Consider the following 17,245-nt stretch of genomic DNA (forward strand, 5'->3'; position numbering starts at 1 on the left):
CTACTTGCTGGGTGACTCTGGGCCAATCACTTCTCTCTCAGCCTAGCTTACTTCACAGGGTTGTTGTGAGGAGAAACTTAAGTATGTAGCACACCACTCTGGGCTCCTTGGAGATAGAGCGAGATATAGAATGTAATAAGATAGATAGATAGATAGATAGATAGATAGATAGATAGATAGATAGATAGATAGATAGATAGATAGCTGCTCTGTGCCCTTCTCTTCCTATTGGGAGCCCCAGATGGCCCCATCCTAGAGTCTCTCTCTCTGTGTTTAATATTTTGAGCTCATAAAGGGAAAACGCCAGAGGCACCATGGACCAGGAATCTTTTACACACAACAAAAGTGAAATGAAACAAAAACAAATAGCTGTTGAGTGCAGTAATTCTATTCATTTTAATGGTGTTTATCTTTTTAAAAAAGTTCCAGAGGGACAAGACTTCAGAAGGCCTTTCCTCACTTTACAACAAGGCCCTTCTGCTCATCTGAGAGAAAACATTTGTGTCGTCTAATGGCAGATTCTTCCCCTCAACAGCACTTAAGTAACTTTTTCACTCCAAATTTATTTATTTATTAGAAACACTTGATATACTGCCCACTCCGAAGACTCTTGGTGGTGTACAAAAACATGCAAAACAAAACAGCATTAAAATTACATTTTAAATAAAACTGAAGTAACTAACAGAGCGAGGGGGGGAGATTAGGTAAACTACAAGGTAAAAGCCTGGCGAAAGAGAAAAGTCTTCAATAGAGACTTAAGAATTGACAAAGAAGGAGCCAAACGAATCTGCAGAGGAAGGGAATTCCAGAGAAGTGGGGCAGCAACCGAGAAGGCCCTTTCACGGCTCCTAGCACCCCGAACCTCCCGGAAATCAGGGACTGACAAAAGGGCCATCTGAGCAGATCTGACTGGACGGGATGTAACTGGATGGGAGAGGTGGGTCTGCAGGTAAACAGGTGCCAAACCCCGCAAGGCTTAGAAGGTCAAAAACAGGACCTTAAATTGAACTCGGTAGCGAATAGGCAACCAGTGTAATGACTGCAGGAGAGGTGTCACCCTTTCATGTTTTCTGGCACCCATTGTAGCTTTCTGATTGTCCTCAAAAGTAATCCTAAATAGAGGGTGTTACAAAAATCTAGGCAGGAGATAACAAGGGCAGGGGTCACTGTCATTAATGCTTGCCGATCAAGGTAAGGGCGTAATTGACGAATCAGATGGAGCCGGGCAAAGGCACTTCTGGCTGCAGCCTCCACCTGCTGTTCAAGCAGGAGGTGCGAGTCCAAAAGGACCCCCAAATCACGTACAGGCTCCATCAGGGGCAGCGCCACCCCATCTAAAACAAGGTTCACATCCAGCTGTATGAGGGCTGAGTAGGAGTAATTCAGTCTTGGTGGGATTCAGTCTGAGCTTATTTTGATTCATCCAGACCTTAACAGCTTCCAGGCATCGAGTAAGCACAGAAACAGCATCTCCAGAATGGTCTGGGATGGCAATATACAGCTGAGTATCATCAGCGTATTGCTGAAATCTCACCCCAAACTGGGAAATGACCTGACCCAGCGGCTCCATATAGATGTTAAAGAGGACAGGGGCAAGAAGTGAACCCTGGGGAACTCCATAAAGGAGTGGCCATGGCTCAGAGCATCTGTCCTCAATGCATACCGACTGGACACGCCCGCTAAGGTAAGAACGGAACCACTGTAAGACAGTGCCCCCGATACCCAACCCACGCAGGCGGTCAAGGAGGATAGCATGATCGATAGTGTCAAAGGCCGCTGAGAGATCTAAAAGGACCAAGAGAGGGACACTACCCTCATCAAGGTCCCGAAGAAGGTCATCTACCAGAGCGAGCAATGCTGTCTCTGTGCTATGCCGAGGCCTGAAACCCGACTGATAAGAATTAAGATAGCCAATTTCCTCTAAGATCCTCTCAAGCTGGGCACATACAACCTTCTCTAACATCTTCGCTACAAAAGGGAGGTTGGAGATCGGCCTGTAGTTTCAAGGACCTCAGGGTCCAGGGAGGGTTTCTTCAAGTGGGGGCGAACTATCGCCTCTTTAAGGGCTGCTGGTACGAAACCCTTACATAGCTAAGAGTTAACCAACTCCTGTAGCCAAGAATTAACATTCCCACCAGCTGTTCTAACCAGCCAGGAGGGACAAGGGTCCAAGCAACATGTTGCCACAAATTAATCTTCAGAAGGCAGGGCAAAAATCTAACATCAATTTATTTTTATTTATTTATTTGATTTATATACCACCCTTCCAAAAATGGCTCAGGGCAATTTGCACATTGTGCTTCTTGGAGGAAAAGAGTGGTTTTCAAAGGCCATGATGCAGTACCAAGCCAGAGCTGAGTTTCTCATGCAACCCAGGGCTGCCTCCGCTGTCCTGATGGAGACCAGCGATGGAGAACTGGAGCCTTTGGCCAGGCTGAAATGGCAACAGGACTCATTTTTGCCCAACAAATGAGAGCCCACTTTCTCTCAGTGATGGTCCATCCTAATCAGCAGGGTGCCAATATGCCCGCTCTAATGAAAAGAGCTCTATACAAAGGCAAGACAAAGGAGGGCCTGCAGCACCAAGCCTTTGAGCTGTTAGCACAGGGCTTGAAACACTCCCGAGTACATTTCAGTTAAGCTTTGTCATGCTAATGTCGCTGAGCCTCAAGCAACAAAGGCCATTCAGGAATTACTTGGAAAAGTCAACTCCCCAACATTTGCCCTCTTTTGTTCAGGGCCTACTGGCCATTTAGCTATCCAAACTGCACAAAGGCGGCTCTGCCAGTCTGGAGGTAGGATTCAAAACAGAGGTTCTGACAAAGAGGTTTGATATAATCAACTAAGTTAAACAGCCCTCCCCTTTGATCTCCTTTAAATTAAAGACCGAATGTTTTGATTTGGCATTAAGTACTGAAATAAACCAGATGTTTCTCCCGCCATATAACCCTCCATGGGCACAATCTTAAAGGGTTATTGTTTGGCAAACATTCAGGGAAACACATTAGAAATGGCACAAATACCCAGATTTTCTTTGCTTTCTCTCCACGGGTTCATTATCCAAACGAACATATAATCCATTGGGCTTTGGGAACTTTGTGTAAATACTTTCATGTACATTTCTCTTTCTTGCCTACCCTGAGATTAAGTCCACAATTATCCCAGCTTAAACCTAAAATAAAAGAACCTTTGCAAACGTATTATCTGGCCTTACATGTTTAATCACACAGGGTTCTGTATGGTCTTTAATACTTAGACTGAGGAATAAATGTTGTATCCTCTGATGTTTCACACATGAAAGGCTTTTTTAAAATAAAAAAACCAAAAACTATTTCTACCGGTAGATTTGTACAACCAGACATTTTTGTCACTGCCCCTTACACACACTTCTTCACAACTACAGAAGAATTCAACCACGTTCCATAGCAGTATTAGCAGGGCTCTTTCCATGCTCCTATTTACTTCCCCAAGAGCATGGCCGGCATGTGTCCATGTGTGGGGCAAGGGGAGCACAGAAGGACGAAGCCCAGGACCCCAAGTGTGCAGCCTGCAGCCTGAGCCGGCCACGGAGCAGATGGAGTGCATCACCACCGGCTCTGACAGGAATGATGGATGGAATGGCCTGCTTGCGCCTGCCAAGCAACCACACCGGAGGAGAGGAGAGGACGGAGTTGCCATGGCAACGAGAGTCCACCCTCCAGTGACACACACTTGCTCTGACATCAAAGCACGATCCATCTCCATCCCAGCCCTCTGCCCAAGAGCTTCACTTGCTCAGGCCTGAAGGCTTCCTCCAGAAGGGGAGTAACAGAAAACCCTCCCAAGACTTCTGCACTGGACTTCAGATTATGAAGTGCTTCTGCTCTGCCACAAGCCAGACCTGGCCGCTCTGGTGCGGAGCGTGCCTTCCTGAGATGTCTGACTGGTCTAGCCGTAGCTAACTGGGAGTGAGCGGGGCTGCTGGGGCAAACAGGACTTGCTGGCATGGCTGCCCCACCCCTCGCTCCTTCCTTCTCAAAAGGACCCCTAGGCTGTGACCAAAAGGATAGCTCAGCAGGGCCTCAAAGGGGACCTCTCTGAGAATGGCTGTGCTCAAGAAACGTCCGCTGAGGGGCATAGCTATAATTGAGCGAATGGGTTCAAAGGACAGGGGCCCCCCAGCTCCACCCCTCCCTATTTTCTTCCTTATCTCCCTCACTCTGGGGGGGCCGCCAGAGAGAGGGATGAACACGGGCCCCTGCTCAGATCCATTCCAGCTCTTCATGAGAGATCCATTCCTAGAGTTGTAGGGCAGAACCCTTGGCCCTCCAAAGCCTTGCAAATGCTGATGACCTAATACACCTCTCTCCTCAAGACCAGTCTGCGTGAGAGAGCCCCCCATCTCCCGGCGGGGCACTGAAGACTTAGCTGCTGGCCTTATTGAAGCTCATCCTTCTGGCAAACGCCATGCAACTAAAAAGGGGTTAACTGAGACAGAGGAACAGGCTGGTTTGTGTGCTTCACTGCAGAACTGGGGAAGGCAAAGATCAGCTCTGGTGGCCTCAGCCGAGGAGTCCTTTTATCTTTTGAACCAGGAGGAGGAGGAGGTGGTTCCCTGGGTGCTCTGCAGAGCTTGCTTACTCAACTGTAAACCGTGTTCAAACACACAGCCAGAACCCAAGACATCTCTAGACAGCCAATGGGCTTTTCACAGATGTTAGCAAACACTGTTTTACTTATTTTTAAAACTTCCCATTGTTTACTTGCTGTGGCACATTTCACAACTGGTTTTATGCCCCCTGCAAATGGCAATAAATCTGTTGTACTTCTAAAAAGCCAAATCTACCATCCCAATCCAATCCAGTAGGAAGAAGACTGGAATGTCCATGGACAGACCAGAGGCATTTCACACGGTGTGTCCTGTCTCTGTTGCCTGCTTACTGAGTTATGAAGCCGCCCCGGTCCCCTTCTCATGCTCCTGAGTCTGAATGTCGTCTCACTGGGCCTTGGGGGCCCTCTGGCATATAAACAAGCCTTTGCACCCCAGGAAGACTGCCTCGGAATATAGTTGCAGGAGAGCAATAGCAGGAAAGGGGGTCGCACCTTCAGCTCCTGCTGGTGGGCTTCACAGAGGCATCTGGCAGGCCACTGTGGAAAACAGGATGCTGGGCCATGAAGGCCTTGGCCTGATCTGGCAGGGCTCTTAAGAAGCAGTTTCTGCTTTTATTGCTGAACACCCAACCCACATTTGTTTTATCTTAGAAGCTGAGGAGCACAAGGGCGAATTTCCACTTGCCATGCCACAGATTCTGGTGTGCCATTTGAGGGAGTACATAGACACGTATCCAAACAATGGTTGGCTGCAGACCACATGAAACTGTAACTTGTGTGCAAACCATAATGAAGAGCCCCACCCCCGCCCGCAAGGATGGCTTGAGCTTCCAGACCAGTAGCAGGGCAACTATGATTCAGAGCCACTTGGCTTGCCTGCTTTGCTTTCACATCTGCTCCAGACTCCGCTTCACAAGGCCACCAGACCAGTTCACTCCCACTGCTGTGACGCAGCAGCCTCTTAAGGCAAAGCAATGGCTCCAGCAATGGTTTGTGAATTCAGACGGATCACAAGACCACAATTTAACACTAACTGCAGCTAGCAAACCAATTCCATAGCTTCAGACCCAGGTCTGTTGGTTCCAGAGACACCATCATTTATAGGTAGGCTCAGGTCCAAACCTAGCACAAAACCGGGGCTTAGTTAAACCAACAAGAGTTTCGCGCTGTGTCTGCACCCAGCCAGTGTGTTGATGAGAGAGAGGACAGACTGACTGATACAACCAGAAGAAGGCCATTTAAATACAGATGAGATGGATGTTACTTACAGATGCCAAGGCTTTTCCAAGGGCATCCCCAGTCTGAGAGCTTCCTGCACCACTGCCTCTGTTGACTGCAAGGGAAAGGCCAGGAGGAAAAGGCAACACTTTAACAAGGAACATGACTGTGGTGTGCAGCTAATGCATGCTGATGCTCTTCCAAAGGCCTACCAGGACTTAAAGCAAACATCTGGGGGCAGTCAAAGGAAAGCCTGGCTGCTTACCTGTAACAGTCACTCTTCTAATGATCTGCTGTCCATTCACATTACTGGGGTTTTCGTGGACATGCAGAACCCATCCTGGAACATTCTGGAGCTCTTCCTTTAAGCGTTTTGGCAGTAACACCCCACCCCACCACACCCACGTTGCTCACTGCATGACCCATCTAATCTCCTCAGTCTGAAGACCGCCACAGCCAAGCAGATAAGGAGGTGCATAGTCTGACTGTAGTGGGGAGGAGGGCAGGCCATGTGAATGGACAACAGACTACTAGAGGAAACAGAGTTTCAGAAGCTGGACTAACAGCAGGATGCTCCTGCCTTTGTGGCATCTCCCAACACAAACAGTGCTTTACAATTCTTTGAACTGCCCATTCTCAGCTGCAATGCTCCAAGCCTACTGACAGGACTTCAAAACCACCAACTGGGGTTGGCCTCCAACTGGACACATGCTGAGAACATCACCATATCTTAAGGAAGATATTGTAGAACTGAGAAAGGTGCAGAAGCGGGTGACCATGATGATCAGGGGCCTGGAACACCTTCCTTATGAGGCTAGGCTACAGCATCTGGGACTCTTTACTTTGGAAAAGAGGCGACTAAGGGGAGACATGATAGAGGTGTATAAATTTATGCATGGAGTGGAGAGAGAGAAATTTTTCTCCCTCTCACAACACTAGGACCAGGGGCCATCCCATGAAACTGAAGGTCAGGAAATTTAGGGCTGACAAGAGGAAGGACTTTTTCAAACAGTGCATAATTAATCTATGGAATTCTCTGCCATGGGATGTGGTGATGGCCACTAGATTAGATGGCTTTAAGAGGGGCTTAGACAGATCTATCAATGGCTACTAGTTGGTGGCTATAGACCACCTCCAGCCTCTAAATACTAGATGCAGGGGAGTAACAGCAAGAGAGAGGGCATGCCCTGACCTCTTGCCTATGGGCTTCTCAGAGGCATCTGGTGGGCCACAGCTTGAAACAGGAGGCTGGACTAGATAGGCTTCCTTGGGCCTGATCCAGCAGGGCTATCCTTATGTTCTAAAACTGGGGCTGTGTGCAATGCCCAAGTCAAGGGAGAGCTAAACCATCACCTAATTTGGCCCTGACAATAAAACCACCTACTTTACACTTCCTGGGTTGTGGTCTTTGGTCAGCCAAATCAATGAGCCCAAAGGCCACCACACCTTCCAGGGACAACCCAGCCCTGGAAGGCGCAGGTGCCACCAAACCCCCGCTCCCCGTCCCCAAACAGAAGAAAGCATGTGAGGCAACAAGCCCACACTTCCCATTCCAGGGGGCGATTCAGCACACCCATTTCCAGTCTAGGCCTCCTTCCACATGACACTCGAAGGGCTTGAACATCTTTACCCAGGATGCTGCTGTTATCGGACCCATTGACAGGTGGAGCGTGGGAGGCAGCGGCGTAGGAGGAACTGCTGGCGCTGCCCCGGTGGAAGCTTGACATGGGAGGAAGGCCGGCATTGAGATCTGTTGGGGAGACTGAATGAGGGGGATAGCTCTAGGAAAAAGCAAAAACGGAGAATCACACCTGAAGGCAGGAACACACATGTGCAGTTCTGAAACCAACACCAAATAATCCAGAACACTGCAAGCTGAGACAAAATCCACCTTAGTCCAAAAGAGGCTTCCGCAAATGCCTAATAGCCACCCCACTTGTCTTCCGTAGCTGGCAATGAGACGTTTAACTGTCTCTGAACCTGTGAAGTTCTGTTCTTGGCTATTATGGCCAACAGTCCTGAACAGAATCCATTTCGAAAAGTGTCTGATCTTTTTTAGAACCCTCTAAGTTAGTAGCAATGGCCCATCTCATGGCAATGAATTCCTTACATTAACTATGGTTTGCTAATTTTACGTTTTGAGATGAGGAAGTAACAGGGCTGCACACAGAGGTCTACATGTGAGCGACTACAGACGCCATGGGAACAATCCATGCAGTTTTTTCTCCCATGCTTATCATCGCATTTGCCTTTTTAAAATGACAAGGTACATAGTAGTTTGTTTGGAGCTTTGTACTATCATCATGTACTAGAAGCCTGCCCAAAATTTCTCTCCTGATGCCATCAGCACATATGTGAAGTCTGGATTTTTCCTTCCAGTATCCGTCAAGATGCACTTCCTGAATTTCACCTATGAGTCAGTGGCCCAGTCAGCCAGTCTCTCTACAGCTCTTCACAGTGTGTTGGGTTTTGCCTCCTAAATGATATGGTGCCACTGGCCAACCTGACTCTCTCCTTGTGCATCCTGGACTCAAGACCATTTACGGAAATGTTCAACAGCCTCCGCTCCAATCCCACCCCCACACGCTCTGTGAGACCGCACTTTCCATTCCTCCCTTGGGAAAACTGTTGACGCTTGACCGCTGCTTCCCATGTTTGACCAATCACAGGTTCCTCAGACAGCTTGCCATTAATATTAGGGCTACCATCCAAATAAAGAATTTGAAGGAAGTACAAGAACCAGTGTTCTCTCTGATTTTTTTTCATCTCTGTGTGGAATGAGTTTTGTTCTGGGCAGCAGTATCAAGGCAGTGTGTGCGCACCATGTGCATTCGGAGTGAGGCCTTCCTGATTCAATCTGAGCAGGATCTAAAATTAACTGAGCAGACATTTATAAATGTGTGAGTGCACGCATATGCGCACACTTAAAGGGAACACTGACAATAATTTACAATTTTACAAAGCTTATCACAAAAAGGGAAGGCCACCTCAAAAATAACTCCTTTCCTTTTGCTATTACAGTAACATTCAGGGGCCAAAGTAGTCTACAGCAGGCCCTTCCCTCTCCAGACCGATTAAAATTCGTCTGGTCAACTTAACCTTTTGTTAATTAAGCTGATTAACTATCAAAGCCCTTTAAAAAGCTACACTCATGATCTGACAAAATCAGTAGTTTCAAGAAAAACTAGCTTTAAGGACTGGTTCTCAACTGACAATATGAGCCTCTCTTATGGCATACCTAACTCAGCTGGACGTTCCAAAGCATAGGAGGGCCTTCATGCTGGCACACTGCCATGTCCTCCCCTCAGCAGTGCTTGAGGGATCTTACAGGAAGATCCCATTTCCAGAACGACATTGCCCTTGAGACTCTGGGCAAGTAGAAACAACTGAGCACGTCCTCCTTTGCTGCCCGTTTTACAGGGATATCCACTCCACCCTCATTGTACTGCTATTACGTAAGTATCCAGATCATACGGACCCATCTGACACCTCCCTACTGCTTTCCGACTCCAGCTCCAACATCACCTACCGAGCTGCCAGGTTCTGTGCGGCAGCGATTAAAATCCGGCGGTTGATCGTGTCCTCCTGTCCAGCAACTGACTTTATGGACTCATTTCAGCCTGCCCTGTGCCTGGGCTGCCTCAGAGACATTCCGAGCAGCCCTGCACTCCTAACTGCTCTACAGCGTTCTGGCTTGTTACCCTGCCCTAAAACGTCTATCATGACCATGTCTTTTAATAACTTTTTAAAATGCCTCTTTGAGGACTTTATAATGCATTTTTGCCTCTTTCTATGATGCTCTTAATTTTATCTCCTGATTTTTAGTATGCATGCGCTTGTGTTATTCACCCACAGGCTTTTAATATTTACTCTTTTATAAACATAGTTTCATTTTGAATTTTACTTCTATTTTTGGTCTCTTATAGCCTTAAAATAGGTTTGTGTATTTTACTTCATTATTTATCCACAGCTTTTTAATATTTGTTCTGTGAAGTAATCATCCCTTTTACTTTATGCTGGTCTAAGACCGTAATCAAGACTGATTGGTTGATCCTAGGAGCACATCTGGCCCTCTCAGCTTACCAAGCGGTCATGTGTGTGCCGACTGCCATAACTGCCCGACTGTGACATGTGAGAGGAGGAACTTTCCAGGATTCCACCATAGCCAGCCTGGCTCATTCCGTGGGAAGGGCTCCAAAGGTCGGAAGCATTGTGGGTCCCATCTGGATTTTTAAAATGTTTTTAATAAGAACAGAAGAGAAAAGGGAGGGACCTTAGACAAAAGGACTTCTCCCTTTCAAGGGAAAAACACACAACGTCTGGGAAGTCTGGGGTGGTCTACAAATCAGAGATATTGATTGATTTATTACAGCCAGCAATCTGAGTGCCGTGAAACCACGAAGCCCATGGATGCGCTTCCGTTTGGTATTTTTAAAGAAGTTAAAGGGGAAGAAGCCACAGCATGGTTCAGTCTTCCCCACACCCCCTTATGCTTAGCGGCCCTTCCCTCCCTCCCTCCCTCCCAAACTATGATCTGAGTCAATGTCATCCATTCGCTTGCTATGAATGCCCAAGTTTATTTATTTAACATATTTGTATACCGCCCAAAACACAAGTCTCTGGGCAGTTTACAACAAAACAAGAAAACAAGAAATAAAAAGCTTAAAACTTTACAACAATTTAAAACGTTAAAATGATTAAAAATCACCAAACTATTAAAACAGTATCTAATTAAAAGCCTGGGTGAACAAATGTGCCTTGACTGCCTTTTCAAAAGTTCTAAGAGATGGGGAGGCTCTTATTTCAGTAGGGAGCATGTTCCAAAGCCTCGGGGCAGAAATGGACAAGTTGCTCAGTTAGAAACGTTCTACTTACCTTGCAAAAAGAAAGTGCTGGCAAACATACTGCTTGGTGGCTTGGGAGATGGGTAACTCGGAGATTCTCTATTGAAGTCATCCGAATTTGGCGATGGTGCATAGACCTAAAACCCGTTTAAATGAGGGTGGGGGTGGGGAGAGGACACATGTAATAACTGAAAGACACAATTAGGGTTTCAGCCACAGCTAAGCCGAGCGAACAACATAAAATAACCAGACAAGCACAGCATGACCTGAAGACACAACTCAATGCCCCAGCAGGAAATGCTGCTTCAGGAAGTTGCCTCAGTAACTCAAGCAAGCCTCATCAGTCAGCTCTTCCAAAGAGGTGGCCTGATAAAAACCCAAGCTGAGAAAACACTCATTCAGCATTAGAGACAAGAGCAACTACAAACACTGATCGAGAAAAGAGGAAAACAGGGGTTCTAAAAGCACGTCTGAATTAAACACACTCCTGTGGGTGTTCAACATTCACTCAACAGCAACTGCAGGCGTCGGACAAATGCAGCCAAAGAAATCCACGTCCGAGTCATAACGGCAGCAGGGCATTCAGAAGAGCCCCAGCCAGACCAGAGAGCTGCTGCTTCTCCTACACACTGCTGCTTCTGGAAAGGCGGGAAACCAAACACAAAACCAAACAAGCCTTTCCTTGTGTGCTGTCAATATCCCTGTTTTTATCACTTCAGATCAACTTGGTTCAAATGTTTTGCAATGACAGATGAGCAACAGGGAGGACTATGAGCAATAAGGAAGGGATATCTTCCTTTTAGAATGCAGCCAAATACTTGCAACAAATGATAAAATAATAAGCAAGATTGTGCAGATCCTTAGCCTCTGAAGAGTAGTCACGCATGCAGGTCGGAATTCAATTTCTCTCTCTCTCTCTCTCTCTCTCTCTCTCTAAGATCATGCCATCTCCCCAACCCATGGCCCAAAGCAATCATGGCCAGTCTCTGGTCCATTGCCAGAAATCACATCTCAAGCCAGAGAGAGCCTGGTATCTCTGCATGCCCTACGCCAGAAATGCACCACCACCACCCCGTGCCATAGAATGGTTTTGCCTCTAGTTGACCAAGCGGATGAGGAGGCAGCAACCCACCACTGGAGGAGGCTGGCCGGCCAGCCAGACCATTTTGCACGAGTCCAGACCTCTGTGAAGGAGGTGGCATCATTTAAGACAACTGGAGCAGCTCTGAAGATTGAAACTCATGTGTATTGTCATGGATCTCTCTCTACTTTTGGAAACTGTGAACTAGTGAAAAGATCACAAGGCTGCCTACGAAGATCCTGACATTATGTATTTGTACTACTTATACTAGGTTCTCTGTTGAGTCAAATACTGTAATAAACTATTCATTCATCACAAGGTTGAAGATAATGAAAGGCATAATCTCAGACTGCGTGGGAGGCGGCAACGGTCAACCCTCCTGCTTTCTACCAAAGACAGCCACAGGACTCTTTGGTCTCCAGGAGTCGACACCGACTCGACGGCACACTTGACCTCGTGCACATCTGAGCCTGTGCCTGGCAAGATGTCTGGATTCCTCTGTATCTGAGGGGCTACTGGGCGTCAGCTGGCAATGAGGACTCTGCCATCACTGTCCCCACGGACCACTTGTTCATGTCCAAGTGTGCTGCAAAGTCCAGCTGCCTGGGACAGCAGCATCCCATAATCTAAGGCACTGTCTGCAGCCCCCATCCCCAGATGGCAGATTCCCATCAAGACTCAGGGAGTTGCCTACCATCTCACCGAGGGGATGGCCTAAACGTCCCTCCCCGTCCCCACTAAGATTATGACCGTGACACCATGCCCTACTAGCCTCTCTTTCGTCCTGTATGTGAAATGGATCCCAACAAATTTAATTTAGCACAGTGCAGCTAATATGCAGATAAACACTTGTAGGAAACCACTCAATTTTCCCAATTCACTTTCCTCTTTTATACACTAAATGGGAGCCAGGATAAAAAAGGGCTGAAGGGCTGATATAGAGAACACGAGGGAGGGAGCACTTTGCTCTCTCAAAAGAAAATGGTGACAGTGGTGGTCTGTTGTCTGTGCTTATAGATCCAGGGTTTACAGGAAATACCCTAGTACATCCAAAGCGGATGCTGTGCGTGCACGCACGCGTGAACACCCCCCCCCCATTCTTAGCAGCCAACTGTCTAATCTTAAATTTTCCACAGTCCAAGGAGCTGAAATATAATAGGCAAAGTGAATGCTCAAATCGTTCAGCATATGCTGTAGATTGCAGTGACTGCAAGGGAGCACACAGGAAGCACACCTGGAGATGAATGTTCTTGACATGCTAGAACCCACAGGGAGGAAGAAGCACCCAAAGATGAGATGCTGCGGGGACAAGTGGTGGCTCATCCTCACGAGCCAGGGGGGTGCCCAAGGAGGCGGCGCTGCCTCTGGTCAGGGGCAGCTCCAGTTGCTCCTCTCTCCCCCATCCCAGCCTGCCCCACCCTTCCATTAATGAGAGCCGTGCTGTGCATGAATGCAGCTCTACCTAACGTGGCCAGCCTGCAGTAGCGGTGGAAGAGAGCAACCATAGCTGCCAGTGACCAGAGGCAGCTGCACCTCCTTTGGCACCCCCTAGGATGAGAGGCTATTGGCTGAGACAAAGCTCAAGAGAGCTTGAGAGCAAGGCTGAAGCTCAGCTCCCCGAGGAAACGAGACATTTCATACTCGGAGCAGGGAAGACCTGAAGAGGGAGACTTCGCAGCAGTCAACATGCAGCAGCAATATGGTTTGAGAGACCACTTGCACAGCCAAGAGTGTGGGGATGAGGCCATCGCTCAGTGGTGGAGCATCTAGTTTGCATGTAGAAGGCCCTAGCAGCACCTCTAGATGGGGCCGGGAAAGATTCCTGCCTGAAACCTTGGAGACCCGGTGCCAGTCCAGTACTGAACTAGACGGATCAAGAGTCTGACTCGGAAGAAGGCGGCTTCCTACGTTCCTAGTGGAAGGAAGGAAGGGCCAGGAGTGTCTCAGGGCAGGCATGTAACTTTGAACCTTTTTGCCATGTTCTCGTATCTTAAATACAGCTTACAAAAACATTGCAGCAGTGATATCAAGCTGTACTTCTTCCAGCCTGGAGTTTGAAGATCAAAGGATTCTTGCGGCAAAACACAACTGATGTGGTCTCAAAGACTTTATGAACTCCAGATGTGGGGAAAACAGTTAGCCAATTCCATAAAAAGAGCAAGCTTTCCTTTGTTACAATCAGAGCCACCCACAAATTAAAACCAGGACTCTTAAGTCATCTGATCACCTGCAGATGACTGCCAAGTTTTTCCCCCTGGTTAATCACAGGTTTTATTTTTTTTGTTGCTACAAACAAAAATTTAAAAGCAAGAGGGGAGAAAAGGATTACTGAAACGTTGAGATTAGGCAGCCTGTGAGTAACCAGATCCACGCTTATAATTACAGTTTGACAATGAAGATATTTTAGACTCTAAATGTGGCCAAATGCTTGGTTTTAGCCGGCACACTTTCAACAAAGCCAAGGCACAGGTCCTGATCCAGCACCAAGCAGATCCAGGTGCTCACAGCCCCAAAGCCTACTTGCTACCCACTCCATGGCCCATCCAATAACATTGTAAATGCTCAACTGCTTTTGGGGGCTGGCCAGATGTTCTCCTCCTCCTACGGAAATGAAGAGAGGTAGAATCCGAGGACTCACTGCCTTCGCCATCTTGCATACCAACACAAGCACACACTGCTAAGAATGGCCAGGTAGAACGCTTGGAATTAGTGCTTTAAAAGGCTGTCCTGACACCAGGACAGTTAAAGGCACTGCTAAACCAAGGAAGTTTCTATTACCACGGATAGCCAAGTGCATGAACAGGAGGCATGCAGAACATCATCCATGATGCATCTGGACACGCAGAAGGGCTAACAACAGAAAAAGGAAAGCAAAACATTTTGTGGGAAGATGGGGGAAGGCACATGCAATGCTGGAGCATGGCTCAGCCAGAGGAACACGGAGAGTGATTGCACGGGATAGATTTCTTATGCCAAGTTATATTTCTTATGTGCCCCATCATGCCTCAAGAACATGCAAAGCCCTGTTTGGTTAAAAATACATGCCTTGAGGAAGCCAAGTCACCCATCTCTTTTCCCACAAATGCACTGTTAAGCAATATTCATTTCCAACTGCTTTTCTATATCAGCCATGGGGTGTAACAGAAATACAGAACCATAGGTTTACATTTGTTTTAGCCAGCCAGACACTTTTGTGGTATTCGCACGTAACGATGCACCCATTTTCCTCCATGGAGATGATCTCCACGTAAGGAAAAACAGAATCGGTTCATAGGAAGCTGCCTTATTGAAGGGAAGGGCCAGGCCCTCGGGAGACGGAGGCCCAGCTCAGCACTTCAGGCAGGAGCCTCTCCCAGCCCTGTCTGGAAATCCTGCTGGCTGGGGCCTTCTACACGCCAACTAGAGGCTCCACCACTGAGCTATGGCTGTAGCCCCTTTATTTATTCATTCATTCATTCAAAGAGGGAATACATTCTACAAGGATGTCCGTTTCTACACACAGGAGGGGATCAGGAAAACAGTGGCTATCCCATTCTCCTCCACCCCCAAGACGCCACACAATGCTGCCTGGACGGCTCTGGGTTTCAGCTGACCTGCACAGTCCGCTCTGCAAACACAACATGCAGTACATGGATGTTTGGCAAGCATGCTCGACAGAGCAGAGTAAGCTGGTATGATCCCAATCCCCCACCGCATACAGAAACAAACGCCTGAGGAGGGCGATGCAATTCAAATGCGAAGTAATTTCAAGGAAGAACTCAGAACTTCAAACTCGAAAATGCTACCATCTGGTGTTGCCAGGGCTGCTGCTGCAGTTCCACGCACTACGAAGGCAGGCCTGGGAGACCTCCAAGGTCTCTCCAAACTGGAACATTCTATGGTTCTAAAACGGATCCAGGGGAGTCCCTGGCTCACCCAAACTGACCTGCAAAATCAATGCTACAATACAGTCATAACCCAAGTGTGACGCACAGAGACCATGGAGAAGAACCTAAAGATTCAGTGCTCCAGCCCCTCACCACTCTTGGGACTTCTTTGACCAGATACTTGCAGAAGGCTGAGCCCAGAGTACCTCTCTATGCAAGCAACCCACCGTGGGGGTGAGGAGCAGCGAGTCCTCACAGGGAAGCAAGTTCTGTCAGTGAATGAATGACTTTTAAAAGCAAACTACGCCAGGGCCATCCACTAGAAACATGCCTTCCCCTGCCAGTGGCTGTGCACACGAACAACAGCCCGAAGGGGCCCTTGAGTCGGAAAGGCTGGCCAACAAGGACATTTCTCAAGCCCATCAAGATCATCATGTCTTCTTCCCACAGCCTGAGCCAGTCAACCTTTTCTGGTGACAGAACCACCACAGGACTTCTCCAGCCAGCGACAAAGAGCCTGCCCCTCTGAAAGCATTCCTGGACGCGTGCAGCCAGCACACTGCTTCTCTTGCTGCTGCCAGCTACAGTCTGCCTCCAGGCACACCCGGGGCCTTCCCCCTCTTGAACACAGCTCCTTGGCTGCATTGGGGGCTGCTCCCCAAAGCCCTCTGAGTCGAGGGGGTGGCTTGCTAGATGGAGCGGGAGGCTGCAATGCCTTTCGGTGTGGAAAGGGCTGTGGGCACAGCTGCATACGCCACGCCCCCCTGGACCCACAGTCCAGAGGCTCCAATGGGGATTCCTAAGCCAGGCCTTGCAGGGAATTTCTACAGCCTTTGTTAAGCAGAAATCTGTGTGTGCACACAAGGATCAAGCATGTGTATTAGCTGAGCAAAGAACATCAGAATTATCGGCACATCCAGAGCTGCCATCTGAGACTGCCATGACAGGAAGAAAATGAATGCAACTTGAACCTGCAGATGGGTTTTGCTTGGTTTTAACAGATCTTCTTTTGACACTCTCTAAACTGCTTTGAAAATTGGTTACTGAAAGCAGGATACAAACACAATCAATCAGAAATCAAGTTAACTTTGGCTTTTCCACCTGCATCCTTTTCCTTGAAAGAAGCAGTCCAATGGGAAAAAATTGCACATGATTCTGCAATGGCAAGCACAGCATAAAAAACTAGTAATTTTCTGATATTTATGAATTAGAGAAGTTCTTGAAGCATACAATGCAGAAAGAACACATAAGTAAATTATTCATCATAAAATTATTAAAACTATTATTTATTTATCATATTTATATACTGCCTAATATATGTATCTCTAGGCGGTGTGCATAGTCCAAAATACAATATAAGAACACAATAAAAACGACTGCACCCTCCCCCGCCCTTAAAGCAGTAGCACCTCCCTAGCAGTGTCCTCGCTAATGTCTTTCATCTGTGTGCAGAACAAGTTTTGTTCTGGGCAGCAGTGTCAAGGCAGTTTGTGCACATCATGTGCACTCAGAGTGGGACCTCTCTGATTCAACCTGAGCGGAATCTAAAATCGACTGAGTGGACATAAAACAAACATGTGAGCGCATGCGCGCGCACACACGTGCACCTTAGAGGGAACACTGATCCCTAGCATAGACAGGACTGG

General features: G+C 47.7%; 1 protein-coding gene across 14 annotated transcripts in view; it reads right to left on the reverse strand.

Annotated features, from left to right (window-relative positions):
* TCF12 (transcription factor 12) overlaps positions 1 to 17,245 on the reverse strand; it is a 158,538-nt gene that overhangs the window by 25,388 nt on the left and 115,905 nt on the right. For 13 of the 14 annotated variants that reach the window (XM_053272098.1, XM_053272097.1, XM_053272093.1 and 10 more), the window contains 4 exons: positions 10,684 to 10,789; positions 9,892 to 10,031; positions 7,439 to 7,589; positions 5,859 to 5,923 (listed from right to left, as the gene is read on the reverse strand). In XM_053272098.1, coding sequence (XP_053128073.1) covers positions 5,859 to 5,923; positions 7,439 to 7,589; positions 9,892 to 10,031; positions 10,684 to 10,789 — 462 coding nt within the window. The remainder of the gene's footprint in view (positions 1 to 5,858; positions 5,924 to 7,438; positions 7,590 to 9,891; positions 10,032 to 10,683; positions 10,790 to 17,245) is intronic. The other variant, XM_053272104.1, reaches the window with a different exon arrangement.

The sequence above is a fragment of the Hemicordylus capensis genome, chromosome 10 (assembly GCF_027244095.1).
Source record: "Hemicordylus capensis ecotype Gifberg chromosome 10, rHemCap1.1.pri, whole genome shotgun sequence".
NCBI classification, from domain to species: Eukaryota; Metazoa; Chordata; class Lepidosauria; order Squamata; family Cordylidae; genus Hemicordylus; species Hemicordylus capensis.